Below are 26786 nucleotides of genomic sequence, written 5' to 3'. Positions count from 1 at the left end.
AAATGCCACTTGGAACAGAATATGACAAATGCTGTATTTTCCAGTAATGCAGCTCTGTACTGCAATCAAATAGACACCCATCCATGCTTTTTTCTTATGTGTTCAGAAGTATTGCTACCATGTCCGGTTGATTATATAAAATCTTCCCTAAGGGCTCCAAATATGAAGTCTTTAGATTGTCTGGGTAATGTAAACCACTGTTGATATATTTACATTTATATGGTGCCAAGATTAGTTCCATACACATGCCTTCATCAGAAGTCAAGTTGGTAATAAGCATGCCGATGATAAGCTGACTGTAAGAGTGTCAGCATTCCTAGAAGAATTGATTGAGAAAAGAGAGCCTACAGCTGTCTTATTCAAACTGCTTCAAATTTAAAATGTGCATCAGAGCAGTCCTGATTTACTCAGCAAAATTCAGGCACTGACCGTGCAGACTAAGCAGGCTTATGGTTTGCATTTGTTGATAATTTTGTCTGCTTTGTCATTAACGAATAAAATTTTTCCTTTAGTTCTTCTCTCTTCTAATGTATTTTTGCATTCATGCTAAATCTGTTCTTACTGTTGAGAAAATTACTATTCCTAGTACTTAATGCTAGCATCTCCTGTGAAGAGTTGCTTTTGGAAATGAAGGATTTGTTATTTTTTGTCTGCATTCAGTATTAACTTAATTAACATAGAATATTAGGTTATTCTGCTTTTGCATTATTAATCTTTTAATATGTAGTTCAATGGCTAAGCTTTATATGACTTATTATTTTTAAAATCAGTGAATTGTAATGGACTCATCTAAGCAAATGTGACTAGAAATTATTGCTTTTCTTTACTAGTTGATTCTGCTTTTTTGGTTGTCAATATGTAGCATATCCTGCAACTAAAAAATATTTGAGTGTTATCATCAATCAAATTAATGCTATGATAGTTATCTTGGGTAACTCGCATTTCCATTTCCAAGCTGGTATTTCCATTACTGCTGCAAAGGAATAGAACTGTTAGGGAACAATCAGTTTGGCATGGCAGTTTTGTCACCACTTTTCAAAATTAACGGGTTTGGTGAAGAAGTTTGAAGAAGTTTGTCACAGTTACCAATGCAGGGATGTTTTAGGACAACTTTATTGAAAGAATTTAGTTAACTAAATTAAAATTAAATTTCAAAGAAAAATCTAGTGGAACTGTACTTTTTGAAAAATCTCAAGTCTCAGAAAACACTAAAGCTTTACCATTCTGCTCTTTTTTCTGTCTAGGTGTTTAGTCTCTCTCTTTCATGTGTTGTAATTTTGTGTGTTTGGTTTTATGCTATCCTTTAGATTACCGTGTTCCGTATGGGGTCTGAAGGGCAACAGGACATTGAGATGTCTATCTTAACTGCTCTCCTCAAAGGTAGGTTTTGCAAGCAATTAGGAAGAATGCACAAATTGACCCCAGGAAGACAGTCCTATACACTGTCTGAGACTGAGTCTTGATATTTAAGTCTTTTAGTTGCTTTGATTCTAACAAGTAACCTGAACATGCTTGGTTTAAGATTAAGATTAGCTTGAAGCATAAAATCTAGCCTGTAAATTTGTGTGGCTTTCCTCACCTGAAAGCCTGGCATGGGAATGCTGCAACAACTACACTACTGATATTTCAACACATTTTATTTCAGTTCTAGCATATACTATTAAAGTTAGAAAAAAAGGTGGGAAAATTAAAAGACTATCTGGACTTTTTCCATATCTCAGATTGTGCTCTTTAAGGGTTAGGGCAAAATGTAGGATCAGTTCCATATTTATTTGGAGTTTATATCTGCTGAAACAACTGTTTTCTGTCTGCAGGGATATAGTAGTTGATATGGGCTCAAAATGGGATCACTGGAGTCCCCAAAGCTAGGAAATAATGAGGAATTACTACACTCATATCTACAGCCAGAGGAGCTGAGAGGAGTCTTCTAGAACAGTTAAATGTCCATATTTAACATCAGAATATAAAGTCAATTTGGAAGCTTTAAGGAAAAAGGGAGAGAATCTGGTTAACCCTTTTGAAATTAGGATTATGGGGTTAAATGGAAGATGCTAGGAATTGATTTGATGAATCTACTGCTTTGTGGTAGAATTATTCTAATGGTAGTATGATATGGAGTCAGGCTTGCTGTTTGCTAGTTCTTGGAGAAGTGAATTACAGAAGATTGTCCAATCTTGTTTAATCATGCATGCAATACTAAACATCTGTGTGTTTCTCTTTAGGTACCAATGCGTCTGCTCCAGATCAGCTCAGCTTGGCTTTGGCCTGGAATCGTGTAGACATTGCACGCAGCCAAATCTTTGTCTTCGGACACCACTGGCCAGTAAGACAAAGCTTTCCTAGTCACCTTGTTTGTTAACAATTTAAAATAAGTGGTGGAATATTCACACCTTGGATTTTGCTGGCAGGAGATACAGTATTGAATTCCATTTTATGCTGACCTGATGTAGGATATCTCATTAATTATGAATGACCTATTTGTTTTGAAATTTCCTTATCCTGCCAATTGCAATTATTTAGCAATAATTTAAACTGTGAAAGAACGAAAAGCAATTTCATGACAAGCAGAAAAATAATGTTATTTAAGATTCCTTGTGAGATCTGAAGAAAAAAAAGCAAAAAACATTTATTGGAAACAATCTGTGGACTTACATACATCTGGACAACAGCAGGCCTGATCACCCCCAGTGAACTTGTGAGATGTGCTAGTGTTGCCTGGACTTCTGACTCTTTGTGTCATTGACAGGTGCTAGCAGTTGGTAAGGTCCTCAGCTACCTATTAAAGTATGTGGCAAGGAAATGCATGGAGCTGGTTAGAAGGAATTGTATTGCTCACCTCATTAACTGCTGTGAAAATCTCTACTTGGATTAATAGAGCAAAATCCTGATGACCAGGAGAAACTACTGCAGAAAACAGGCCTCTGGCAGGCAGATTTGTGTCAAATGAACTAAGCAGCAAACCTTCAGTAAAGCTTTAGGTCCTGAAATTGTATTTTCTTTCTGAAATTATTGGAGTTTGATGCTGCAGTGGTTGAAGTCAGTGGTGAAACACTGCAGTGCCTTTGTTTATCTGTGTAACTAAAATCCTCTTTTTGAATCATTTTCATGTCTCACTGTATTGATGCTTTTTGCTTTACTGTGTAAAACATCTGGCACTGAGTTACTATAAAGTGTCACGTGGAGATCAGCCTAAAAGAGGCAGCAAGAAAGAAGTGCAAGAATTATTTTTTTTAATTAGTTGTTTTCCCTGAAACTATACAATAAAATGAGACTAAAAGGAACCCTATTCCTGTGAACACTATACATAATGGTGAGATTTATTTCATTTGAGAGCCCATATAATTAGATTTAAACAAATATTGCTGCATATGCTGTTTTATTCCTTCACTTATAGTAACGTGATGTTTCCAACATTCAGTGTTCATTAAAATACTTATACAGAGAGGATTTAATATCCTAAAGATGATGACGTATTATTACCATAAAATATTTATTTGGATGGAATGTTCCAATCTGCATATTATTGTGGTTAGATTCAGAGGTATCACCCAGTAACTGAGGCCAGCTACTGCTTTGGCCTGTTTCAAACTCATACTCTACAACAACTTGTGGAAACAGTATCAGCCAATTGTGTTTCACTGTCATTTCAAATTCATAAAGATTGCTTCCACACTAGCCTGTGCTGCAAGTTGGCTGTTGCAGTTTTGTGCATTTGTTTTACAAATGGATTCATGGTAGCTAGGCAAAGAAGATTATTTTTAAGATGAACAAAACCACAGAAAATAGGCCTTGTTAAAGGCTTGGTTCTGTAGTTCTCTGTGCAGAGCACGGATAGTTGTAATCCAGTTGACATATTCGTGGAGGTTATATAACCTAAGCATTGGCTGAAGCAAGTTAAGCCTACAAATCACAGACAAGAAGTGTCAAGTTATTTGCATGTGTGTCTGCCTGTCTTGGGTAGTTAGGCTGTAAAGGGAAAAGCTGTTGCAAAGAGTAAGTGTGTCTGAAGAGGTATAAACAGAATGTAAATGAATCAGTTATTGGCTCTTTTCCTCTCCTTTCTGCCTCTGCAGTATAGATGCTATGTGGCATCATGCAACATTCTTAAGCTCTTTCTGTCCAGCTCCTTACCCTGCTTGTTGCTTTTTATTTTGACAAGTATTGCTTTCACTAAAAGCAAAGAAACTGAGGTGTCACTATGCTGGTTTTGGCTGGGATAGAGTTAATTTTCTTCAGAGTAGCCTGTATTGGGGTTATGTTTTAGATTTGTGCTGAAAACAGTGTTGATCATACAGGGATGTTTTAGTTACTGCTGAGCAGTGCTTACACAGAGTCAAGGCCTTTTCTGCTTCTCATGCCACCCCACCAGTGAGTAGGATGGGGGTGCACAGGCAGTTGAAAGCAGGCACAGCTGGTAGGGCTGACCCCAACCGACCACAGGGATATTCCGTACCATACGACATCATGCTCAGCATATAAAGCTGGGCGAAGAAGGAGGAAGGGGGGGATGTTCAGAGTGATGGTGTTTTGTCTTCCCAAGTAATCGTTATGTATTATGGAGCCCTGTGTTCCTGGAGATGGCTGAACACCTGCCTGCCCATGGGAAGTAGTGGACGAATTCCTTGTTTTTCTTTGCTTGTGTGCATGGCTTTTGCTTTACTTATTAAACTGTCTTTTTCTCAACCCATGAGTTTTCTCACTTTTATTCTTCTGATTGTCTCTACCATCCCACCATAGGAGAGTGAGTGAGCAGCTGTATTGTGATTAGCTGCTGGCTGGCATTAAACCACAACAGTCACAAAATTGAGTAGTGTCTCTTCCCAGTCCTCTCACACTGATTTTATTTTGTGAGAGAAATTCTCCCGTCTACCTACTTCACTACTTTGACTTTCAGTGTTATTGGCAGCATTAGATATAACAGCTTGAAAAAAAAGAGTAAAGCTGTGGCTATGCAAAAAGGTCCTTATACTCAAGGAAATTATCATCTTTTGTTGACTGCATGTGAGAAGTGGTAACTGTGGAGCAATTTCAATAGGAGTGTATTCAATGAAATAGTCGCTGTACGATCAATTAGATTTCTGATACTTCTAATGCATTATTAAATATAGCCTTTAGGAAGCCTTACAGCTCCTGATGGTACCGCTCCTGAGAAGGAAAAGAAATCTCCAGCAGTTCAGACTAAAGCAGCCAGAGGGAAAGGAAAAGGGAAGAAAAAGGGAGGAAAAGGAAAAGAAGAGCCAGAAGAAGAAACAGATCCAAGAAAGCTTGAACTCCTGAACTGGGTGAGATAGAAGTACTTGTATTAAAACTGTTGAAAAAAAATATTTTTTTCATCCTGGGGGGACAAAGAGAGAAGGAAAACACACACTTTCGTGCTACAGAATGCTCATTTGAACATTCTCACAAGATCAGCAGTGGATTCTGCAGAGGTGCTGTTCAGTCTTTAAGCCAGGAATCCCTCTCTCATCGCATCTGCAACAAATGCAGCTATACCACAACACTACAAGCCAGTGCTCATCTGCTGCATCTTCTTCCTTGCACCTGTCAGAAGAAAATAAGTACACCAGTGAATATCTTCATCCTTCTTCGTACATGTTATATATTCAGTGAAGTCAGTTTAAACCTCTGTATTTCTAAGTGTTTAATTTTCCAGTTGCAATAGGTTAGATTGTTCTGTTCATGTGTCAAGGGGATTGTTGCTCAAGGAGTTTCTCCCTCTCCTACTGGGTTCTAACCCCTTAGATCATATTAAGAGAAGATCCATTAGGCTTCCTGACTAGTGGTTTCCAAAGGCAAAACTAAGTTGGTGAAGGAGGAGAAAGTGGTTCTTCCCAAATGATTTGAGTCTTTTGGCATTATATGTTGCCTCTGTGAGGCAGCAGTTTGAGTGGATGATATATACACAAGTTATCAGGGTAAATTATGTCAACCTCTTAAACATTACAATGTGTTCTTAAATTTTAACTTGTTCCTATCATGTTAGGCAAGTAAATCTCTTTTTCACGTAATGTGTCAAGCATGGTATACCCAGTTTAGTTAAAAATACTGAACAAAATGATTGAAAGCTACAGTTATATTGCCAAAGGTTTCTTTCACTGCTCCCCTCTCACTCAAGACCTCATCGAAAAACTCTACCATCTGTATTGACTTACACATGGGTAAAATGTCATTTTCTAAATTCATTTTCACTTACAGATTCATTAACATACTTGGGAACTTGGTAATATCATAGGTAATGAAAATGTTTGTAGTTGTTGGCCAATCAACTCTTCTGTGCTCATGTAGTCTCATATTCTCCATTCTGCAATTCAGGTGAATTCCCTGGAGCAGGCTATGCTGGACGCATTGGTTCTGGATAGAGTGGACTTTGTGAAACTACTTATTGAGAATGGAGTGAACATGCAGCACTTCCTCACTATTCCTCGACTGGAAGAACTTTATAATACTGTGAGTGAGCAGAAATAATAAAATGCCCTGTGATATCTTTGCTACTGTATTTAACAGGGGCATCCTTTTTCTTCCTTTCCTGAGATATACTTGTTTTTTCAGAAAGCTCTGAGCCCTGACAATACACAGATGTTGGATAGTGGTAAAGAGAGCCACTGCTACTACCTATTGTGTCTGTACATATGCACGCTCCTGGTTAATAAGCCTAGAGCAGCTTTCAGAAGATGTTGCATTTTGTTATGTAAATATAGTGACGTTTTTAAAATGCACATTCAGAACACTTAAAGGACTAATGTAGATAGTAAAAATTTAATACCAGCCAGTAGTGGTCATTTATTTTTAATCTCAATTACTTTTCATGTATGTGCACTTTAATATTATTGAAATAAGCCTATAAATTCGGCAAAGTACTTACCCAGAAACTTTTATTCTTAGCACATTGCAGAAGTCAGTATCATTTTTCTGTGTGGCCCAGCAAAGCAAAACATTTTTCCCCAAACCATAGAACACCATGCATTTTATTCAAATTCTCCCCATCCAACCCACAGCAAATTCATCAGGAACATAACTATCTCTAGCCTGTTTTCCTTCCTGTCATTTAAGTGGCAGGCAGTATATTGCAGCACTCATACAACATATACACTCAATCTAGTCCTCCAGTCCTTTTATGGCTTCTGCAGCAAGTACAAGTTCAGGCAATACCACAAACTGCTGTGACCTGAATCACCACATAAAGGATTGTAAGAAAGGGATGACACAGCTCTTGATAGAAATGTGTTTGTCCTTGTAGCCCAGTTCCTTCTTTTCACCCCTGCAGAGTGTGATGGCACATGATTGCCTAAAGTTCTGCTTACGATGCCAGATCATTATTTACATTTGTGTTTGCAAAAAATATGAAGAATTGAAGCTCTAATGGACTGTGAATGATTTTTGTTTCAGAGATTGGGTCCACCAAATACACTGCATTTGTTAGTCAGAGATGTGAAAAAGGTAAGCTTAACTAACAGTAGCATTATATTTGCATGATTACATAAACCATGTGAGTCAACAGTAAAAGCAAGCGTAGCATGGGGGAAAGCACACATTTGAAATTAGATGGTAGCTGTCAAGAAAAGGAAAGCTAAACTAATTCTTGTGACAAACAGGTGTATCAGTCTAAATTGGGTATGGCTATACTGCACTCCTAGTAATTTAAAAACTAAAGAGGGGAAAGTTAAGCTCCCAGTGGCGTAACATATCATTTGACATTTAGGCTGATACTGTTTCTTCTCTATAAGAAGCTCGCAATGCAGCATTACAAGGAGGGGTGGAAGGAAAAGCCTACTAGGTTAACTGGAAGCCCCGCTCATGAGCACAGAATTTGTTTCCTTTTGTTTGTTTCCTTGTATCTTTTTTAGTTACTTTTCTCCCATCGATCCTACTTTTTACCTGGGGGAAAATCTGTTCTGTTTCTCAGTGCTACAAGTCCTAAATTTGTTATTATTTTGTTTCCATTACATGTGAATTCATTCATTATACATGAATAGGGTCATTGTAAGACTTGTATTTGCTCTTTTTGAGGTTTTGGAGCTTTTAGTCGGTAAAATTCAGCTACACAAAATAGCCTATATTCCTTTCTGCAAGGAAAACTGCTATTTATTTCCAGGAGATTTAGATGTGGGAATTATGCAGTACTGGGTTAATGTATAATTCATCTTGATCTGCTTCATAGTTTTAACACTTTTCTCATTCAGTGTTTGTCTCTTTGAGTGTTACTAATGCTCTCTGCATTCTGCTTTCTGTCTGTCTCTCCTTTTCATTGCATTTTCATGGCTCACTCATTCAGCGGCAGTCTCGGGGATTCAGTTGGGTTAACATGGAGGTGATGTGTTTGCTTGGAATGTAGTTGTTTCATCTCATAGTGACTGCTCGGTGGTGCTGTATAACCAGTTACTGTTGTAGGCTGTAGCTTGAACAATGAAGCACAGTTTTCAGCTTATGGTTCTAGTAGAGTCAATACCACTATCCAGTTTTTAAGTGTAACAGTGGAAATTATAGTCTGCCTTTTTCTTTGGTTTTGGGCTGCACATTAATCTAAGTCATGTTGTACATTGTAGTCTTAACATTGTAGATAATATTATGATGAACTATAAGTTTCCATAAAATGTAAAGTATGCCTGATATTCACGATTAAATTAAGTCATGCTTTTATACTGGATTAATGATAATCAGTACAAAGTTATTTAACTTTATCAATATAACCCTTGCAAACAACTCAGGCTTGCATGGACGCTGACATATCGTATGAGTAAATCAAATGAAAATGTGTCCTCAACTACAAATACTGCCAACAACAACAACATAAAATCTGGCCCCCAAAAATTTTCATTATGTGAATCAGTTATCATAAATTTCATACAAATATTGAGACTGAGACCAGTGGCTGTAAATAATACCTGTGTGCCAATTTAAGCATGACATGATATGTCTATCCAGGCAATTTAATATATCTTATGGTTTTTTATTCTACCTGCTTATTTTGTTGTTTTTTTGTTTGTTTGGTTGGTTTTTTTACTTTTGGTAGGGAAATCTTCCACCAGATTATCATATCAGCCTGATAGATATTGGTCTTGTACTTGAATATCTCATGGGTGGAGCTTATCGCTGCAACTATACTCGAAAAAGTTTTCGGACTCTTTATAATAACTTATTTGGACCAAAGAGGGTAAGAATGGATGTGACCATTGTGCTGATGGTGAAAAATAAGTAATACTCTGTTCCTTTGTCTTATGAAACACTACATGTTAAATTCTAAAGAAATGCTGCAAGACTGAAGTTGAAACTTGTGTAGTGAATATAAGAACATGTAAAACATCTGTTTTAAAGGATGGGAGGACCCAAAAGGTGGTAAATACCAAGCATTTCTAAACCTGGTGTTTACATATTTACTCATTCCTACTTGAAGCTGTAGCTCTCTTATAACTGTAAACTGTATTCGTCAAAAAAGGCCTATTGATCAAATAATTATAACCAACACTACCCTTAACTTGGGTAAGGCAGAGTGTTTAGCCTAAATACAGAAGAGCTCTGAATCTGTTACAATAAGTCCTGTAAAGAACTGCTCTAAGCATAAATCTTATCCTATGGAAGCCACCGCAGCCTCAGTAAAATATTTCATAGTCATGTACCAATCCTGAGACTATCAAGCATGGCCCTTGCTTTGTTAAAAAGTCTGTTCTAAGCAAATAGAATAATTGTCTTCAGTAGCTTATTTATTTGGTTTGTTCAGCTTTGAAGGTCAAGTGAAGCTTCCTAGCCTAATTACAGAAAGCCCCACACTAGGAAACATACGAGGAAACTAGCTCCACAAATAGTCAGAAGGCCACTCAAAGCCCAAGTATTCTGTAGCCAATATATAGTGTATATATATAGTGTAGTACTATCTGATGGAACAAATACCTTTTACATAAAATGTAAACCAGAGATGTCACAATTGTTGGGGGTTTTTTAATGGGAAATTGTGAGAGGTTTGAAGATCTGTTATATTTTTTACTGCGTCCTATGGGTATCTTTACCCTGTGTGTGCTTAGAAGCACTATTTTTTTTTGAGCTTTGTGATCATGTGGTGATTTTAATTCTCAAAACTGTATATTATTGAATAATTCATTTAACTCTTCCTTCTGAATCAAAATATTTCACTTGAGTTCAGGATGGAAAATATTTTCTAATCCATTGTTTTCCTGCAAATACAGTTAAGAGGGAGATTAATTAATTGTACCATTATTGGTACAATTATTTAGAATAGTAAGTTTAAAAATAAATACCATACATTTGTAAATGAAAATGTGCTTTTCCTTGGTTTTGTTTGGTCTTTGAATTTTCCCTTCCATCTAACTGATTTTCCTTTCTATTTTTAATATTCAGCCAAAAGCTCTTAAACTACTAGGAATGGAGGTAAGTTGGATTTATTGTAAAATGCTGTTTTTATCAGAGCATTTCCTGGTACAGTTGTTCTCTCGCTCTTAGCTTTTTCACTATTACTGTGGCTTAAAGTAAATTTCAACTAGACAGGATCTTCCATTTTGCAAACAGCATATGAAATACTTCTGACTTTTTTTTACAGGTAGGGTCTTGAGAGCTGCTTAAAGCTTTGCTCAATAGCCTTCAGGCAGTTTTTAGCACTATTATGTAATAACACATTCCATGTTGGAATATTGTAGATTTAATCATGCAGATGTGAACACCATTGATGTTGAAAAGAGAATATGATCCAGCACTGTTACTTATGGTCAAATCCCCTTTAAGCATGAAGTAACAATTCATGTGCAAATGAGGTTTTATCATAGATAAAACATTTAACTGAAGTGAAAACCAAGGTGGTCTGACATGTTAGATGCTGTCCTCCACTAGAAAACATCCTTGCTACTGTGATGGCACCACACTTTGTAAATGATGAAGCTGATCCAGAATTTTGGGTCCAACCCCTGCCTCAATTACTTTTGTGTCTGCAGAAATTTTGAATTGAGCAGAATTAAGTCTGGGATGATGCCTAAACCCTCATTCTCTTTTGCTCTTGTTTCTGAAAAAAATATTAATATAGACCAGGAAGGCATTTACCAAAGTGGTTAGGTACATTTGTCTATGAAATATGCTTTTATTAATGTTATGATAGTATTCAAACACAGTATGTGTACATGGTGCTTGTGTTACATATGATGTGAACTATACCCACACATAAAAGCCTCTATTTCCTCAAGCAGATAAGCAGCTTTCTTCTCTACAGAGAAAGTCCAGGTTATGTTTAATCTCTCTGATCAGCTTCCTAGTTTCTAATGGCTCAGGGCCAAAAGCTCAGCCCCTCAGAGGTGTGGCCCCTTTTAATCAGCATTTTCACACACAGGTTGCTCAGTGCTTCTCCAAAAGCACATTTTGATTTTTCCTGTTTCTTTCAGTGAGAAATGTTTTATGTGGCACAAACTGAAGTGTTCTCTCCACTTGACAGTGGGTGTAGCCCGCTTCCTTCTTCAAAGAAAAAGAACAGGTGAAAAGAAAAATTAACATTTCTTTTGCTGAAATGGTCAGTTAATTGATGCGACTCCAAGTGTTTGGGTTTTTTTCATTTCCAGCGTTAGCAGCTCTAAAACAGGAAGTTTAGACTCCTTAGCACTTTGTCTTTCTTACCCAGGGTTTTGTTTTGATTTGATTTTCCTAGTGTGTGTGGGACCTAATTTTTGGTCCTTCATTTAAGATTTTGTGTCCTGTGCTTCAGAGATGTTCAACACTTGTGTCCATGCAGTTAATGACCCCTGAATTTTCCATAAGAGACAGAGGTCACCACTTGCAGTTCTTAAAACAGCTGGAAGAGAAATGCATACTTAATTGCTGAGCTGAAGAGTCATCTTTGGAAACCTGGGGTGTGAGGCTGAACTCTGAATTTGGTTTTCAGTTCACATTTTGTCAAAAATACTGCATTATGCTGTGCTTGCTTGAACAGAAATTAATTTTGTAGAACGGTAATTGCTTTTACTTGCAAACCACTTCTGAAACTGGAATCAAGGTCTACAATGCTGATGAGCTCTGTCTACACCTATGTATGTGGTGTTCTTCCTACATTATCTAAACCCTAATTTTCCCAATCATGGCTTTTCTTCCTTCAGGATCCTGCTTCATTGTCAGTACTTCCCTTCAGTTACATCCATGTTGGTTCCTGTAGTAATGGCCTATCCTCCCTATCCCTTTAAGAAATGGGATACTTATACCTTCTGTTTGCACTGCATACATAAGAGGAGATTGCTTATTCAAAGGTGAAGATTCCCTTTAGTATCTTGCTGTTCTTAAGGATGCTGTTTGCCTGTCTCTTCCATTTGCATGTTACCACTCTCCCCAGCTGCATGTCAGTCTGAAAACTGCTTTGCTATCTATAAGATATGCAGCACTGTGTGTCAGGAATAGCTGCAGACATACCAAATCAGAAATTACAGTGGAACCTATTCATAGTGATTTCAGTGTTGTTAAACCTCTATTGACACTGCAGTGGAATTCATTAAATTGTAATTCACTGCAAATCAACTTGTGCAATTACACATGCGGTAGAGATCTATTTACAATGCAGTGTACAGTGATGCCTTCAGTACAATAGTGTTCTACTGTGCTTATCCAGCATGGGTGACTTGTAATTAAGTATGCAATAATTGGTTCTTGAAATAGAATACCAAGCTGTGTGTGCTAGCCCAGTGCATGCTCTGTCACATGTTCTTCACAGTATTACCGCTATTGGCATTCATTGCAGCAAACTGAAAAAACAAACTAGAACTTTAACTCTTTATATGTCCTCTCAATACTTTTTCTGTGTATGGTGCCATTGTCAGGTAAGCTGTTAAAAATTGATGGGAACATTTTTTCTTCTTTTCTTCCCAGGATGATGAGCCTCCCACCAAAGGGAAAAAGAAGAAGAAGAAAAAGGAGGAAGAGATCGATATTGATGTGGATGACCCAGAAGTCAGCCGCTTTCAGTATCCCTTTCATGAACTGATGGTATGGGCCGTGCTGATGAAACGGCAAAAGATGGCACTCTTCCTTTGGCAGCGAGGGGAGGAAACCATGGCCAAGGCACTTGTGGCCTGTAAGCTGTACAAATCTATGGCCCATGAGTCTTCTGAAAGTGAGCTGGTGGACGACATCTCTCAGGATCTGGACAACAACTCAAAGTTAGTAGACACAGAGGAGACTTTATGTCTACTTGATATAGGGGGTTGTCTGACCTGCTGAGAAGCTTTACTTTTAGTAAAGTACAAATGATTTCTAGAATGTAGGTTCACAGAATGCCATTTGGAGATGATTTATCAACAATAAATAAGCCAAATTGTGGTCTCAAATCTGAAGGCAACACTAGCAAGGAGAAGACATGGATTTTTTCTGACAGAACACAATCTTCAGCTTCTCTCTCTGTAAAACTAGCTAGTTTTATTTCACAGAGTTATTTTCAGGATCTACTCACATAAATTAAGGCCAGTTTAGATATATCATCAGACACACCTTAAGATGTTATCGGTCTAAGCTAATTCTCTCTGGTCACTAAAAATTTATTTGGAATTTTTGTAGACTGTCCCCAGTCAAGCTTGAGACTCAGTTTTTCTTGTCATTTTACCTGTGTGGGGAAAAACATGACCCCCTGAGAACAGAATTAAAGTTCCAAATGCAAGCAAACACTGATTTCTAAATCAAACTTCACTGGACTTATCTTGCATTTTCCAGAGATTTTGGCCAGCTGGCTGTTGAACTCCTGGATCAGTCTTATAAACATGATGAGCAGATTGCCATGAAACTATTGACCTACGAACTGAAAAACTGGAGTAATTCTACCTGCCTGAAATTGGCTGTGGCAGCTAAACACAGGGACTTCATTGCTCACACATGCAGCCAGATGCTCTTAACAGATATGTGGATGGGACGACTACGCATGCGGAAAAACCCAGGCCTTAAGGTATTGCTGTTCTGCAGTTGTTTTCAACAATGTAGTTCCTTGCATGTAACACTACATTATACATAGTGTATGCGTAGACTAAATTGGCGGGCTAATTATAGATTTTGGTTTTGAGAACATACTTGTTTTAAAGCTAATTTTTTTTGTTTCCAATTTCAGGATATCTAAAGAACGTTAACCCATGACAAAGGAAAATATAAATCCATAAAAGGCTTAGCATGATTGGAATCTGAGAGCAAAGTTGTGGCTTTCAATGAATGATGAGATCTGTTCACTGAAAACATACACCTTTGATTAAAAACTAGTCGGATACAAGAAAAAATATCTCCATTAGCAATCCATGCAATGGAAATAGAGATAAAATGTACCAGATGTGGACACATCCTGCTTACATTGCTTAATATTGTACCAGAAGACACAGAGTTGAGACTCAGTGTTGAAAAGAGTGAAATCTGTGCAATTGCATGGTCTGAAACTATGTGATTTTTATTTCCCTCTTCTGTGATTTGATGATATGATCTCTTTTACTGATTTTTATATTTCCCAATTCTTGGATTTACAAAACAAAATGAGTAATGTGAGGAGGCTGACACAAAAGAGAAACGTGAGCCAATGTTAAGGAAGCAGAGCAGTGTTTGCTTGTGTATGTTTTCATGTGAATATAAACCTTTCTTTGTTATATTATGCAGTTGCTGTCACCCATATTGGAGGCTCATCATGATGGTGCCACCTTCAGTCTCACCTCCTTATTTCCTTAAAGCCCACATTACTGACAAAGTGCCATGCCTGTCTACCCAGGTCATACTCCCAAGCTTGCTGACATACACATTGCACTCTTTCTGTCATTCCCAATTTATTTCCACTTTCCCATGTCTCCATCTTGAAAGTCTTTAAAATCTTCAGGCAAATGTCCTGCCTTTCAGATTGCATCATGGTGCTTTCTAAATCTGTTTATCAATTTCCTTTCTTTTCTCCAAAGGATTCATCAACCTGCTGATGTTGTAGTTTCATCACCTGCATTCTTTTCTTTGCCCCTTTTCTGTACTTTGGCAACTCATGCTTGTGTTTCTGTATCTCAGCAATCTCATATAGTGAAAGAACTCTCCCAGTGCTATCTGCAAAGCTTCTTTTCCCTTTCACATGTTTTTTAAACTATTAAAACTAATTACAGCAGGTGACTAAAGTAACTATAAACTATAGTAACAAACCTGAAGCCTCCTTCCAACCATCCCTGTGTCCATTCCATGGAATTCCTCTCCACACCTCTAATTCTGGAGCATTATTTCTTAATTGCAGTATATTCATGGAGATGGGGGAAGCCATGCAGGGTGCCATCTTTCCATACAAGACCTTATTGCCAATACTTCATAAGTACTACTTACTCATCTTTGTAGGTTTGAGGATAGCAGAGTATCTTGAATACTATACAAAAGAAAATATTATTTATGGGATTTGCCCTGTTATGTAATCTATTAATGTAAAGAAACGTTGCCTCTGAGTTGAATTCTTTCTTGTTGTACAGGTTATAATGGGGATTCTCTTCCCTCCCACCATCCTTTTCCTAGAGTTTCGGAGTTACGATGATTATTCCTACCAGACGTCAAGAGAAAATGAGGAAGGCAGAGAAAAGGAGGAGGAAAATGTGGTCAGTAATGGAGATTATTAGGAAGTTCTACTGTCACAAGAGTACTTGGATTTTTAACTTCTCTATTACGCTAAAGGTCACTCAGGTTACAATCTCAACTGCCTCTGTGGGATAAAAATCAGTGAAGAGTTTTTGGAGTGTATAGGCTGGATTTTCAGGACATGTAAATTACCTCTATAGTTTCACAGATTTATGGAATGTTTACTTCTGCACTTTTAAAAAGAGGTGTGTTGCTCAGAGGAAGTGTTGTGTAGTTAAAAGTTGGCTGGCCTGGTAGTTGAGGAAAAGCTACTATTTTTACTATTGCATATTGATAAAAACTGACAACTTTGGTCTTCCAGGATGCAAATGTGGATACAGGCTCCCGAAAAGGAGATGAAGAGAATGGAAACAAAAAACAAAAGAGCCTTCCAATTGGAACAAAGATCTATGAATTCTATAATGCACCTATTGTCAAATTTTGGTTCTACACAGTAAGTCATGACAATTAAACTGATAGTGATTTTTTTTCTCACACCTGTGCAACTTAAAGAATTCCAATGTAAAAATAATAACCAAGTAATAAATTAATAAATCATTCATGGAATCTGATGAGTAAAGCACTCCCTTTATTCAGAGAAAAATGCATAGACAATGAAACAGAATAAATAACTGAAGCTTATGCTGTCAACCTGTAACGCTCCTACACACTTCGAAGGAGGCCCTGCCTGGCTAATCATATGCCAAACGCAGTGCAAGCTCCACTCAGTCCAAACTAGGCTGGATTCTCTTGCTTTCTAAAGGCTCTGGCTCCTGTTCTGCATTGAAAGATACTTTAGAACCCAAGAAGTAATGCCGTAGGATAAGTTCTTGCCATTTACTCAGTGGACAGTTAGGCTCAGATGAGTGCAGCCTAGATAGAAGCACAGATCCCAGTCTGCAAAGACTTAATAGGTACTTTTTTCTTATTTAAATAATTAAAACCAATCTAAATTAAAGGATTTATTTTTGACATGCATCTGATTTTCTCCTTAGTGCATCAAGAATTATCTGGTGCTAAACGCTGTTTTAATAAAACAGAAAAAATATTCATGCTATTGCTCATAAATTTTGTGGGTGCCCTGTAAAAAAGATACTGGTTTCTTTTTTTTATTCAAAGTTAGGGTTCAGTACCTTGTATGTCATAACATTAAGTAGGTTCTTAGTTTTAGCCCATCATAATCACAAAACACTATACCGATCCCTTTCTGTTGCCTGTATTAATAATTCAAAAGCAAAATTCCTATTTAATTTCAACGAAAATTCAATATGGTTTCACAGTGTAAAGAAATAATGTTTTTGTAGATTAAAAAAGCCCTAGGCACAAAGGGCCTGATTTAGAGTGCTCTGGAATTGTTTTGCTTCTTTCAACAAGTGAGAATTCAGCTGCCTGGATCCACAGCATCTGTCATTCTTCCAGCTGCGGGAGACCCATGGCATCTGCCAGTGTGCATGGCAGCTATAGGAAGGGCATTGCAGCAGGCCCGCTTCTTTCAGAGAGAAAAAAGTCTTTTTTCTTGTGCAAGTAAGAGTCCTCAACACCTGAATCTTTCATACATAGCCTCAGTGTATGTGTTCATACACATTTGTATGAATGTAGCAATTAAGGCAGACTTTGCTTTCATGCATTATGCAGGCCCTTCAGCTAAGAGGATTTTACTGCCTTCTGTTTGGTGTTTCTTCTCTGACGTGGTGATGCAGCTTTCTGTGCTCTTACTGATTTAGGCTTCAGCTGCTTAAAGTAGCCAAAATATCTGCAAACCTACTGTTCATGCAGATGGCTTTAAGTAACTAGTGTTGGTAGAGGTGTTTTATGGACTGGTATATGAAGTCTGTATGCCTCTGGCTTCACATAAAGAGTATATTCTGCCTAGATGGTCTCAATCATACTGTTACAGGGTGGAGAAAAGCAAGTGGCCTGCGTGGCTCTTTATTTCCCCTACCCCTCCAGGCAGGTGCTGCTCACAGCCCTGCTTCCTCGTTCTGCTTTAGATCTGTTTCAAGATGGTGGGTAAACATTTCACACTGAATATCCCATTCTTTAGAAAATTCAGTCTTCTCCCTGGAAAATCCTTTGTTTCCCTTCCCTTCCCCCCACCCCCAAGCCATTGAACACATTTTGGTTTCTTAACTCAGGCTTTCCAAGATCTCTGAAGTTTATAGTTTGGCTGGTCACCAAAGACTGCTGTGAGGCATAGAGACACCAGCATCTCCAGTTTGACATTTACACCAGTAGTTAAACAAAACTGCGTGATAGCTCTATTGCCTTACACTAATAGTCCAGAACTCCCTAATGGAAATCAGTAGAGACTGAATTTTTTGTGTGTGTATGTGTGTAAGTCATTTCAAGTAATTAAATACTGCCTAACTGTGGAAGGATCCTGGGATCCATAATCTAAAGGATTTTTTTTTTTTTAGATATCATACCTTGGTTACTTGATGCTATTTAATTACATCATCTTGGTGCGGATGGAACGGTGGCCATCAGTCCAGGAATGGATTGTCATCTCCTACATTGTGACACTGGCTTTAGAGAAAGTAAGAGAGGTAAAGTCTGATCATACCAACATCTCATAATCCTTCAAATGAAGCTCAGTCTTAAAGGTAATAATGGTATGGACTTGTGTATGGTTGAGAAGCCATACATGAGAGAGAAGGTTCTTACATCTACAGAGTCCCAAATGCCCATCAAAGGATAGAGTTTCATTTAGAACCCATTCCCGTATGCTAAAACCTTCTCTTATTGGGCAAAAAGATGAGGCAAAACTCCCGAGATCAGCAGTCAAAATGAATCCTGTCATTCTCTTATGTGTATTTCCAAGGAAGGGCAGGAACATAACCCATGAAACAAATCTCAGTAAGTACTGTCATTTTATTACTGATTCAGTCCTTGATGAGAACTGCAGGCAGAGAGGTCTTCTGGGGAGTTAGCCAGGAGTACTATCTGACTGATCTTGGGATTTTTGTATGAGGAAGAAGGCATAAACACTTCTACTGCATTCACTTGCTGTAGTGTGATTTGCACTTATCCTATTCTTCTCTGATTCACAATTCCCACATCTCATACTAACTGTATTTGGCGATAAACTTGGATGCCAAGTCAGTAAGCCAGATCTCCTGGTTTAAATGTTATTGGCTAAAACGTACAACAAGAACAGGTTTAATAAAGCCAAAATAGAAACAAAGGTGAGAAGGGGGTCCAGAGGAGTATCATGAAAATTTTCTGGGGGCTGGAACAGCTCTGCTATGAAGAAAGGCTGACAGAGTTGAGGTTGTTCAGCCTGGATAAGAGAAGGCTCTGGGGAGACCTTATTGCAGCCTTTCAATATGTAAATGGGGCTTATAAGAAAGACAGAGAGAGACTTTTTACCAAGGCCTGTAGTGACAGGACAAAGGGCAACTGTTTTAAACTGAAAGAAGGTAGGTTTTGATTGGACATAAGGAAGACATTTTTTATTATAAGGGTGGTGAGGCACTGGAACAGGTTGCCCATAGAAGTTGTGGATGCCCCATTCCTGGAAGTATTGAAGGTCAGGTTTGACAAGGCTTTGAGCAACCTGATCTAGTGAAAGATATCTCTGCCTATGGCAGGGGGTTCAACTAGATGATCTTTATAGGTCCCTTCCAACAAAAAACGTTCTATGTTTCTATGAAAAGGAAGTTTTACCTGCGAGTAACTAAAAATATTACTGCATGAGACAAATTTTGCTCGCAGAGGGTCTCAGACACCTGTTGAATGTGACAAGATTGGTCTTTTTTTCATGACCATTACTTCAAAAATGTAACTTGAATATTTTCCTGATGATTTCTTTGTTGTTTTTTACTTTTTATTTCAGATTCTGATGTCAGAGCCTGGCAAGCTGAGCCAAAAAGTGAAAGTTTGGCTCCAGGAATACTGGAATATTACTGATCTGGTGGCTATTTCAGTATTTATGATAGGGGCAATTCTTCGCCTACAGAACCAGCCTTACATGGGTTATGGAAGAGTGATTTACTGCGTAGATATAATTTTCTGGTACATTAGAGTACTAGATATCTTTGGTGTGAACAAATATCTGGGACCTTACGTCATGATGATTGGAAAGATGGTTAGTGCCTAAATTGCTGTAAATTAGGTATTTCGAAACTTCATGGGAAACTAAATTTACTTTTATTTTAAAATGAGGTTTTCCATCTAAGTTGCCTTGTGAATTTCACACACACATGCAGTGCAATACACTTGCTAATAATTTCTGGATTTGAGAGGGAATCTGTTTTTTTTTCCCTTGTTCACTTTGCCTGCTTTCTGTGTCCCAAAGCCATAGCAATAAGAGATTGCTGATATACTGGGATCATCCACAAAACCATCACTTGTGGGCAGGAGATGATACAGCAATGATTTTATCATGTCTTTGCAACCACAGAAGAAGTCTGTGCTGAAAGCACAGCACACTGCTCTTGATGAAAAAGAGGATAGGGATAGCAAAGATTTTAGCATTTAAGCATTTTAAGTCTTTTTAAATATAAATCTAGTATTCCTTTGAACAAATCTTTTTACTGCATTTTTATGTATGCTTAATTCACAAGCAGTAGTTAAAGTCAAAGAGTAATATAAAGAATATTATCCAGGGGAATGTGTTTGTTCTCTTGATACTTTCTTGTTTACTTTAATGCATGCTGGCAAGCAGACATGCTGGTGCTATTGTACTACCTGGTGGTGATAAGAGCCTCTGTATGGCCTCTGTGCAGATGATTGACATGCTCTACTTTGTGGTCATTATGCTTGTGGTTCTGATGAGTTTTGGAGTCGCCCGCCAAGCTATCCTGCACCCAGATGAGGAGCCTTCTTGGAGACTAGCTCGCAACATCTTCTATATGCCCTACTGGATGATCTATGGAGAGGTGTTCGCAGACCAGATAGACCGTAAGAGTAGAATTCATAGTAAGAGTCTGTTTCCTGTTTCTGAGGCAGATGATCAGATCCAAATTAATGCTTGTTTTTGATTTGGAAGTAGTGTTTTGTCTTTATGATTATATTGTTGTTGTTTTCTTGTGACAGACTCCAGAGACTGCACAATTTTCTGTTCCCTACCTGCATGTCCTGTCTCCCAGTTTATATTCAAATTTAAATTCAAATGTCTCTTCAGTTTATATTTAAATAAAAAAGTAAAAAAATAAATTCAAAATTATAACAAAATCACAAAGAGTGATATAGTCTGAAATACTCTTCTGTCCAAGAGTATAACAGTATTAAGTGTTCTGTTTACTTGCAGGGATTGACAGAGATCATTCTGAAATGTTCTTCTGAACCAGTGTTTTACTAGTAGTCAGTTCCAACAGAGGAAGAAAAAAAAAAAAAACAACAACCTTGCACAGGAGATTACAATACACATATACTTTCATCTCCAACTCACAGCACAGGCAATGAGCTGATACATTTTTAGTCCCATTGGTACATCTATCTACTTTCCAGAGTTGTTTTCATTTAATTTCCTTTTCTTCTTTTCCTTTTCTTCTTTTCTACACCTGTGGAAAAACAAAACAAAAAAGGAAAACTCTGCTTGATTAGCTTTGGGTGTGGAATTAGCCTTTCTTATATAAAAGCTGCACAGTAAAAAAATAACTGTCAGTATTTTAGAGGAGATGGAAACTGTCATGTTATTGCTAGTTTCATGTTAATATTTGAAATTTGTACAGACAGTCAAACATGCAGCTGGCCTCCTCTAGTGTATATCACATAGTTTGCACTTTATCTGAAATAACATAAGCTGCTATTTCAACGTTATGTATGTGTTATTTCAATCATCTGTGTATATTTACAAGTAGTAAAGTGGAAGGCTGAAGAAACTGAGGCCTAAGTTCAAAAACCATCTCATCATCAAAAGAAACCTTTATACAAACTATCATTAAAGTAAATTTTAATTGTTCAGAAAGGAATAAAATTACATTAGTCTGATTCTGAAGAATGTACACTGTTGCAGAGATATCTTTGTTTTCCTTACAAATGCTTTTCTCATTAATGTAACTTATGATACAGTAAATTAATCATGACAAATAAAAGGTCAAGCCAGTCATTTATTGTCTGATATTGCAGTTTCAGTGCACATGTGAGCCAGGATAAGCTCAGGATCTCTCAAGTGCGTTAATTCTCCCATGGGGAGGAATAGACTGTAACAGGGTATCCCTTACCTTTGTGGATCATAATGTGCATTGAAATCCTACTTCACTTTGAACAAAGAATGTTTGCTAATGTAGACAGTTCGATTTCTTTACAAATCAAAACTCACACCTTACCAACATTACTGATCTCTTTAGTATAAGTAACTTCTCTCATGCTTCCAGTCGTTTCTGTTATACACTCAGCATCCTTTAAATTAGAAATCTTTCTTCAGCAGTGTGAAAGATTTGGGGGGGAAAAGTTTGGGCTTTCCAGTTACACAAATTCAGCCACTTACCTTCCCCAGTCAGAAGCTTTGCTGTGTCAGTAGCTTAAACATAAGGTAAAGTGGAAATGTGTGGTTTCGTTGTTTTAATATTGAAATAAAAGTGGCTACGCAAGGAGTCCTACTGGTATGACTAGAATGCATTACGATTATTCTGTCAGTTTCTTATGTCTAGAAGTCTATGGACTGACTTCTGAAGATCTTTTTGCTTTCAGTAAGAAATTTTCACTCTGATCTTTCTATGGTTCTCTGTAAACACACCACAAAAGCAACCTGAGAGGTCACTGGGGAGTGATTGCTCTAGGCAGTCTAACCTGAGTCTGTGTCAAGTGCTTATGGATAGTTTTGCCAAGGCCTGTAAGAGTAAACAATTTATGGAGAAAGTATTACATCAAATTTTCCATCTGAAAGAAGGTAGTTGGACTCTTGTCAATAGCTTCTCTGAGGATAGGATGTCACCTAAAGATGAAGGTCACAAATTACAGAATTTATGAGGTTGGAAGGCACCTTTGGCGATCATCTAGTCAAACTTCCTTGCTTAAAGCAGGGCAAATCAGAACAAGTTGCTCAGGGACTGTCCAGTCAGATTTTTAATATCTTGAAGGATGAAGACTATGCAACCTCTCTGGACAGCCTGGTTTAAATGGAATTCCCATATTTCTTTCTTTGCCCACTGCCTTTTCTCCTTTCACTGGGTACCACTGAAAAGAGTCTGGCTGTGTCATCTTTACTCCCAACAATAATCAGGTATTTGTAACATTGGTTGACCAGTTGACCCTTGTCTTTTCCAGGCTAAATTATCCCAGCTCTCTCAGCCTTGCCTCATTTGTCAGATGCTCTAATCACCTTAATAATCTTTGTGGCTCTTTACTGGAGTCTTTCCAGAATGTCCATGTCTGATTTCTAGGGGGGAGCCCAGAACTAGACACACAAGTCCAGGTGTGGTTTCACCAGAGCTGAGTAGAGGTTAACGTACTGGTAATGCTTTTCCTAATGCAACCCAAGATGCTCTTGTCTGGTTCACTCCATTTAGAAGATGTCCATGCACAAGTAGTAACATCTAGTACACACCAGCAACATATTCTTAAGCAATAGAGAAGCCTGGCTGAGTTTCTTTCAATAGTGTGATTTTTCTTAGAATCACCATTTAGGGGTTGGCAAGCAAGTATCCAAGCCAAGTGGTAGTCAAAATGGGCTTTAATGATATTGTACACTGTAATAACATCAGTATCGTGGCTATTAACAGAAACATAGATATTCAATAAAAACAGCTGGCAGACTTAAAGCCAGGGTGGTTCTTAAGAAAAAAGAAAACAGAAAAAAAATTTTTTTAAAAGAGGAAAAAAAGGAGGAAATGTTTCCATAATAGCTAAAGGAATCATTTTGAGTGATAATGTTGAGTTGTTTTGTTTGTGGTGACCACCAGTTTTGTCTGTTTGCCTGAAATATCGTGTTTGTTTAAATGATCATCTGCCAGAAGCAATTTGTGATTTATTCTTAATATCATGAATTCACTGCCATAGGTAACATCTGGGGAAACAACATGAAAAGAAAATTGCAGAATGAACTGCATTTTTAACAAAGATGTTATTTCTAAGCAAATTTCTCTACTGTTCTGACATTTGAGGGTTTTTTTTGCAGCGAAACTGTATTTTCAATCATTTTTAAAAAAATATTATTCTATTGTTTTCTTTCTTTCTCTCCCTGCCTGCTTTTCTATTCTGTTGCTTTCAAATGCTGTTCAGTCTATGCCATGGAAATTAATCGTAAGTCTCTGTGGAGAGCTGTTTATCTTATTTAGCTGAATATGTTCATTAATCTTTTTCTTCACTAGATCCTGATGTTTTAATTATAGGGCTCATCCAATATTCAGGTGTGAATCTTGTTTTTCCACTGTAATAGTTTCATCTGAAAAGAAGCAGAGGAAAAATATTTTATTTTAATACAGATTGCAGATCAGAAGTTTTAACTGAGCTTATGTGGTTGCCATGACTTGTTTCTTGTACATAGACAGAAAAATAATCCTTTTTTTAAAATTATGATGCATGAATGTCACGGTATAAATAATTCCCTTTGATTACCTAGATATAATGTTAGTGTTTCTTTGGCAGTACTTTCATTGGTCAGTATCAATAATATGATTTGCTTGGATTTCCTGTTATACTTTTCTTACAATAAACAGGAAAAATATAGGTCTGATGTCTGAAAAGCAAGTAAAATGTGTTTTATTAATCATAGTCTAAATATCTCTTTCAGTCCATAGTAAATAAGATTAGTCTCTTTTCAAATAACTTGAAGTATTTTACAGGTGAGGTTGAAGCACTGAGTTTTTGCAAAATAGTTAAAAAGACGGGTTTGTCTAGTCACATAATCTAAATCTGTAATGACTTCATTGTCAGACTTGTTATTTACTAGGATTTCAGCTAAAGAACCTGTGGTTGGTAACACTTTACCTGCTACTAACTGGTTCCAAAAGTTAGCCTTGTATTTGAAATCAGATACACTGGCACCGCACTTAAAGACACAACAAGCTTGCTGCGTTTACCCAACTCCAAGACAGCTCTTACCGCCAAGACAACCTATGCATTCTCAGGATTACTGCAGGCAATTATTTTCTACCAGTTTGATCAATATTCTCAATTTTTATCTCATTCTCACCAATCTATTTTGCTGTTACTATATAATTTTTATTTTTAAATTATATCTCTTTGGTTTAAAATTCTATCTAAAATTTAGAATTATTGTGAAAAATAAGGGAAACAGAAATTGGCCCAAAAGTGGCAGCAGGGCTACACGCTGGTAACATCCACAGCCCCAGACAGGAATAGTAATAGTCCAGGGTCCATCTTGGGAGCCCAGTCAGGGACAAAAGGAGACGGGGCCAGAGACAGAAGAAGGGTCCATCCAGGGGACAAACACAGATCCAAGGTCCATCCAGGAGGCAGGGCTGAGGCCTGCACACCTGACATAGCTCAGGCAGGAACAGGCATGCAGAGGGGCTGTAGGTGTGGTCCCCAGGTGAAGCTGGTCAAGATCATTAAGGTCGCTTTAGTACACTCAGGGCCCCAGTGAAGGTTTAAGTTATGCTCAGCAATCTGGTATCATTAAGCAAATCCTTTTATATCTTTGGCAGGGTACGCACACACAAGTTTGGAGACTTTTTTTTAATTCCACTATTAACATGTACATATGCATATTAAGATCTTGTCCTAGACTATTATAAAAAGAAAATCCATATGAATTTGAAGAGAAAGCCACACTGTACAGTAAACTTGGAGCTGCCTCTCTGTTCACTATTATAGGAAATTATTTTTATATGCTGTAGTTAGAAGCAGGATTTGAAGTAGAAATTATACATACTTGCTACTGGAAATAAACTGACAGAATTTGTTTAGCTTGGCAAATATTATGCATGTGTCATCATTAAATAAATATAAATAGTGGTTTTAAGTATCAGGCAATTTGTGAAAAATACCTCTTCTGTTTTTTCTTCAGCTCCTTGTGGGGACAATCTTTACGATGATGATGGTAAACGCCTCCCTCCATGTATACCAGGGGCCTGGCTCACTCCTGCTATTATGGCCTGTTACCTCTTGGTAGCAAATATCCTGTTGGTAAACTTGCTGATTGCTGTCTTCAAGTATGTAAAAGATGATACACTATCTTTACTTTATTATTGCCAAGATAAAGTTTCTGTGAAAACCCATCAATTGATTTTGCAAGGGTTTGCATTCACACTCAGAATCTAATTACTCTATGAACATGACTGGCAAACACTTGGAATAGTGTATACGCTGGAAAAGAGTGGAGGAAAGGTTGCTTTGACTTTGCCACCAACTGCAGTAATGCATATGAGAGAATCTGGCTCCTTCCAAATACCATTTAGCGGATAGTGACAGGCCTCAGGATTGCTCTGGAAAGATGAAAAACAGAATTCATGAAACCTGCTACATACATGATGGAAGCCCATGTAACCACTAGCAAACATGATTCTGTGATAGAACTGCAGAATGAAAATCTGAACAGCAAAAGCAGGAGGCATTTCCACTATCAATACATCATCTGGCTTCCTTTTTCCTTCTTGTTTTGCTTTTCATTTAGAAAAAAAAAAAAAAATTAGGGCCTTTCAGAGTTCTTACACGACCCAGAAAAGGAGTCTATATTGCCTTGAACCAAGACAAAGGATGGCTACATGTTGCCAAGATCAAGCAACATGCACTATGCACATTCTTAATGTTATTCCTCCAATCTATATTTAGACTCCTCTGGAGTAAAACTAAATAAATTTCTGCTGCTTGTTCTTTCTACCCACAGTTATGTTGCATGTTTTTCCTGTCATGACATAGGGGTTAAAAAACAAAAAAGGAATTGAGATATCTACATGCTGGTAAGACTTTCCAAACACACCATCTGAGGAAAGCGCAGGCAATCCATTTTTGATGCCCACACACATGTAGTGTTGAAGGACTTTTTGGCACAGAGAGCTGGTGTTACAACCACTAAAATAGTTCATTGTGTGCCCAGAAATCTACAGCTCACAAAGCCTATCTTTCATTCGATATATGTAGCTTAAAAGGTCATGAATTTTGAAGTGCTCAAATGCCAGTCACATCACTAGGGGGAATGGGAAGCTACAATGATAGATACTTTTGGCTGAAGGACCAAGGAATCATCAGTCGAGGAAGTAGGTCATGCTGCTAACTCCTGCTGTCCTAGCATGGTTGCAAGGGGGTGAGATCTAGCTGGGGAATTCCTGCTATGCAGGAGACAGAATGAAGGCAGATTGTAATTT

The 26786-nt window shown here is 37.6% G+C and overlaps 1 protein-coding gene across 1 annotated transcript; it reads left to right on the top strand.

Moving 5' to 3' along the window:
* The first annotated feature begins 1322 nt into the window (after nt 1-1322).
* LOC104041606 (transient receptor potential cation channel subfamily M member 1) lies at nt 1323-19686 on the top strand. The gene is made up of 12 exons (XM_064455823.1): nt 1323-1380; nt 2223-2323; nt 5109-5282; nt 6313-6447; nt 7387-7437; nt 9011-9151; nt 12844-13133; nt 13681-13909; nt 15432-15554; nt 15896-16027; nt 17991-18119; nt 19409-19686. Exons 1-12 carry the CDS (start codon nt 1323-1325, stop codon nt 19670-19672), a joined length of 1827 nt encoding a protein of 608 aa, XP_064311893.1. The 3' UTR covers nt 19673-19686.
* The last annotated feature ends 7100 nt before the right edge of the window (nt 19687-26786 follow it).

Source organism: Phalacrocorax carbo, chromosome 7 (genome assembly GCF_963921805.1).
Source record: "Phalacrocorax carbo chromosome 7, bPhaCar2.1, whole genome shotgun sequence".
NCBI lineage: Eukaryota > Metazoa > Chordata > Aves > Suliformes > Phalacrocoracidae > Phalacrocorax > Phalacrocorax carbo.
The sequence above is the reverse complement of the archived record's forward strand: the minus strand, read 5'-3'. Positions and strand labels throughout refer to the sequence as shown.

Excerpts from the sequence above, each read along its gene's own strand:
- LOC104041606 (XM_064455823.1), top strand. The coding sequence starts at position 1,323 with ATGGGGTCTGAAGGGCAACAGGACATTGAGATGTCTATCTTAACTGCT. Across the intron at positions 15,555-15,895 it reads AAAAGGAGGAGGAAAATGTG|GATGCAAATGTGGATACAGG; the intron begins GTCAGTAATGGA and ends TTGGTCTTCCAG. Across the intron at positions 16,028-17,990 it reads TCAAATTTTGGTTCTACACA|ATATCATACCTTGGTTACTT; the intron begins GTAAGTCATGAC and ends TTTTTTTTTTAG.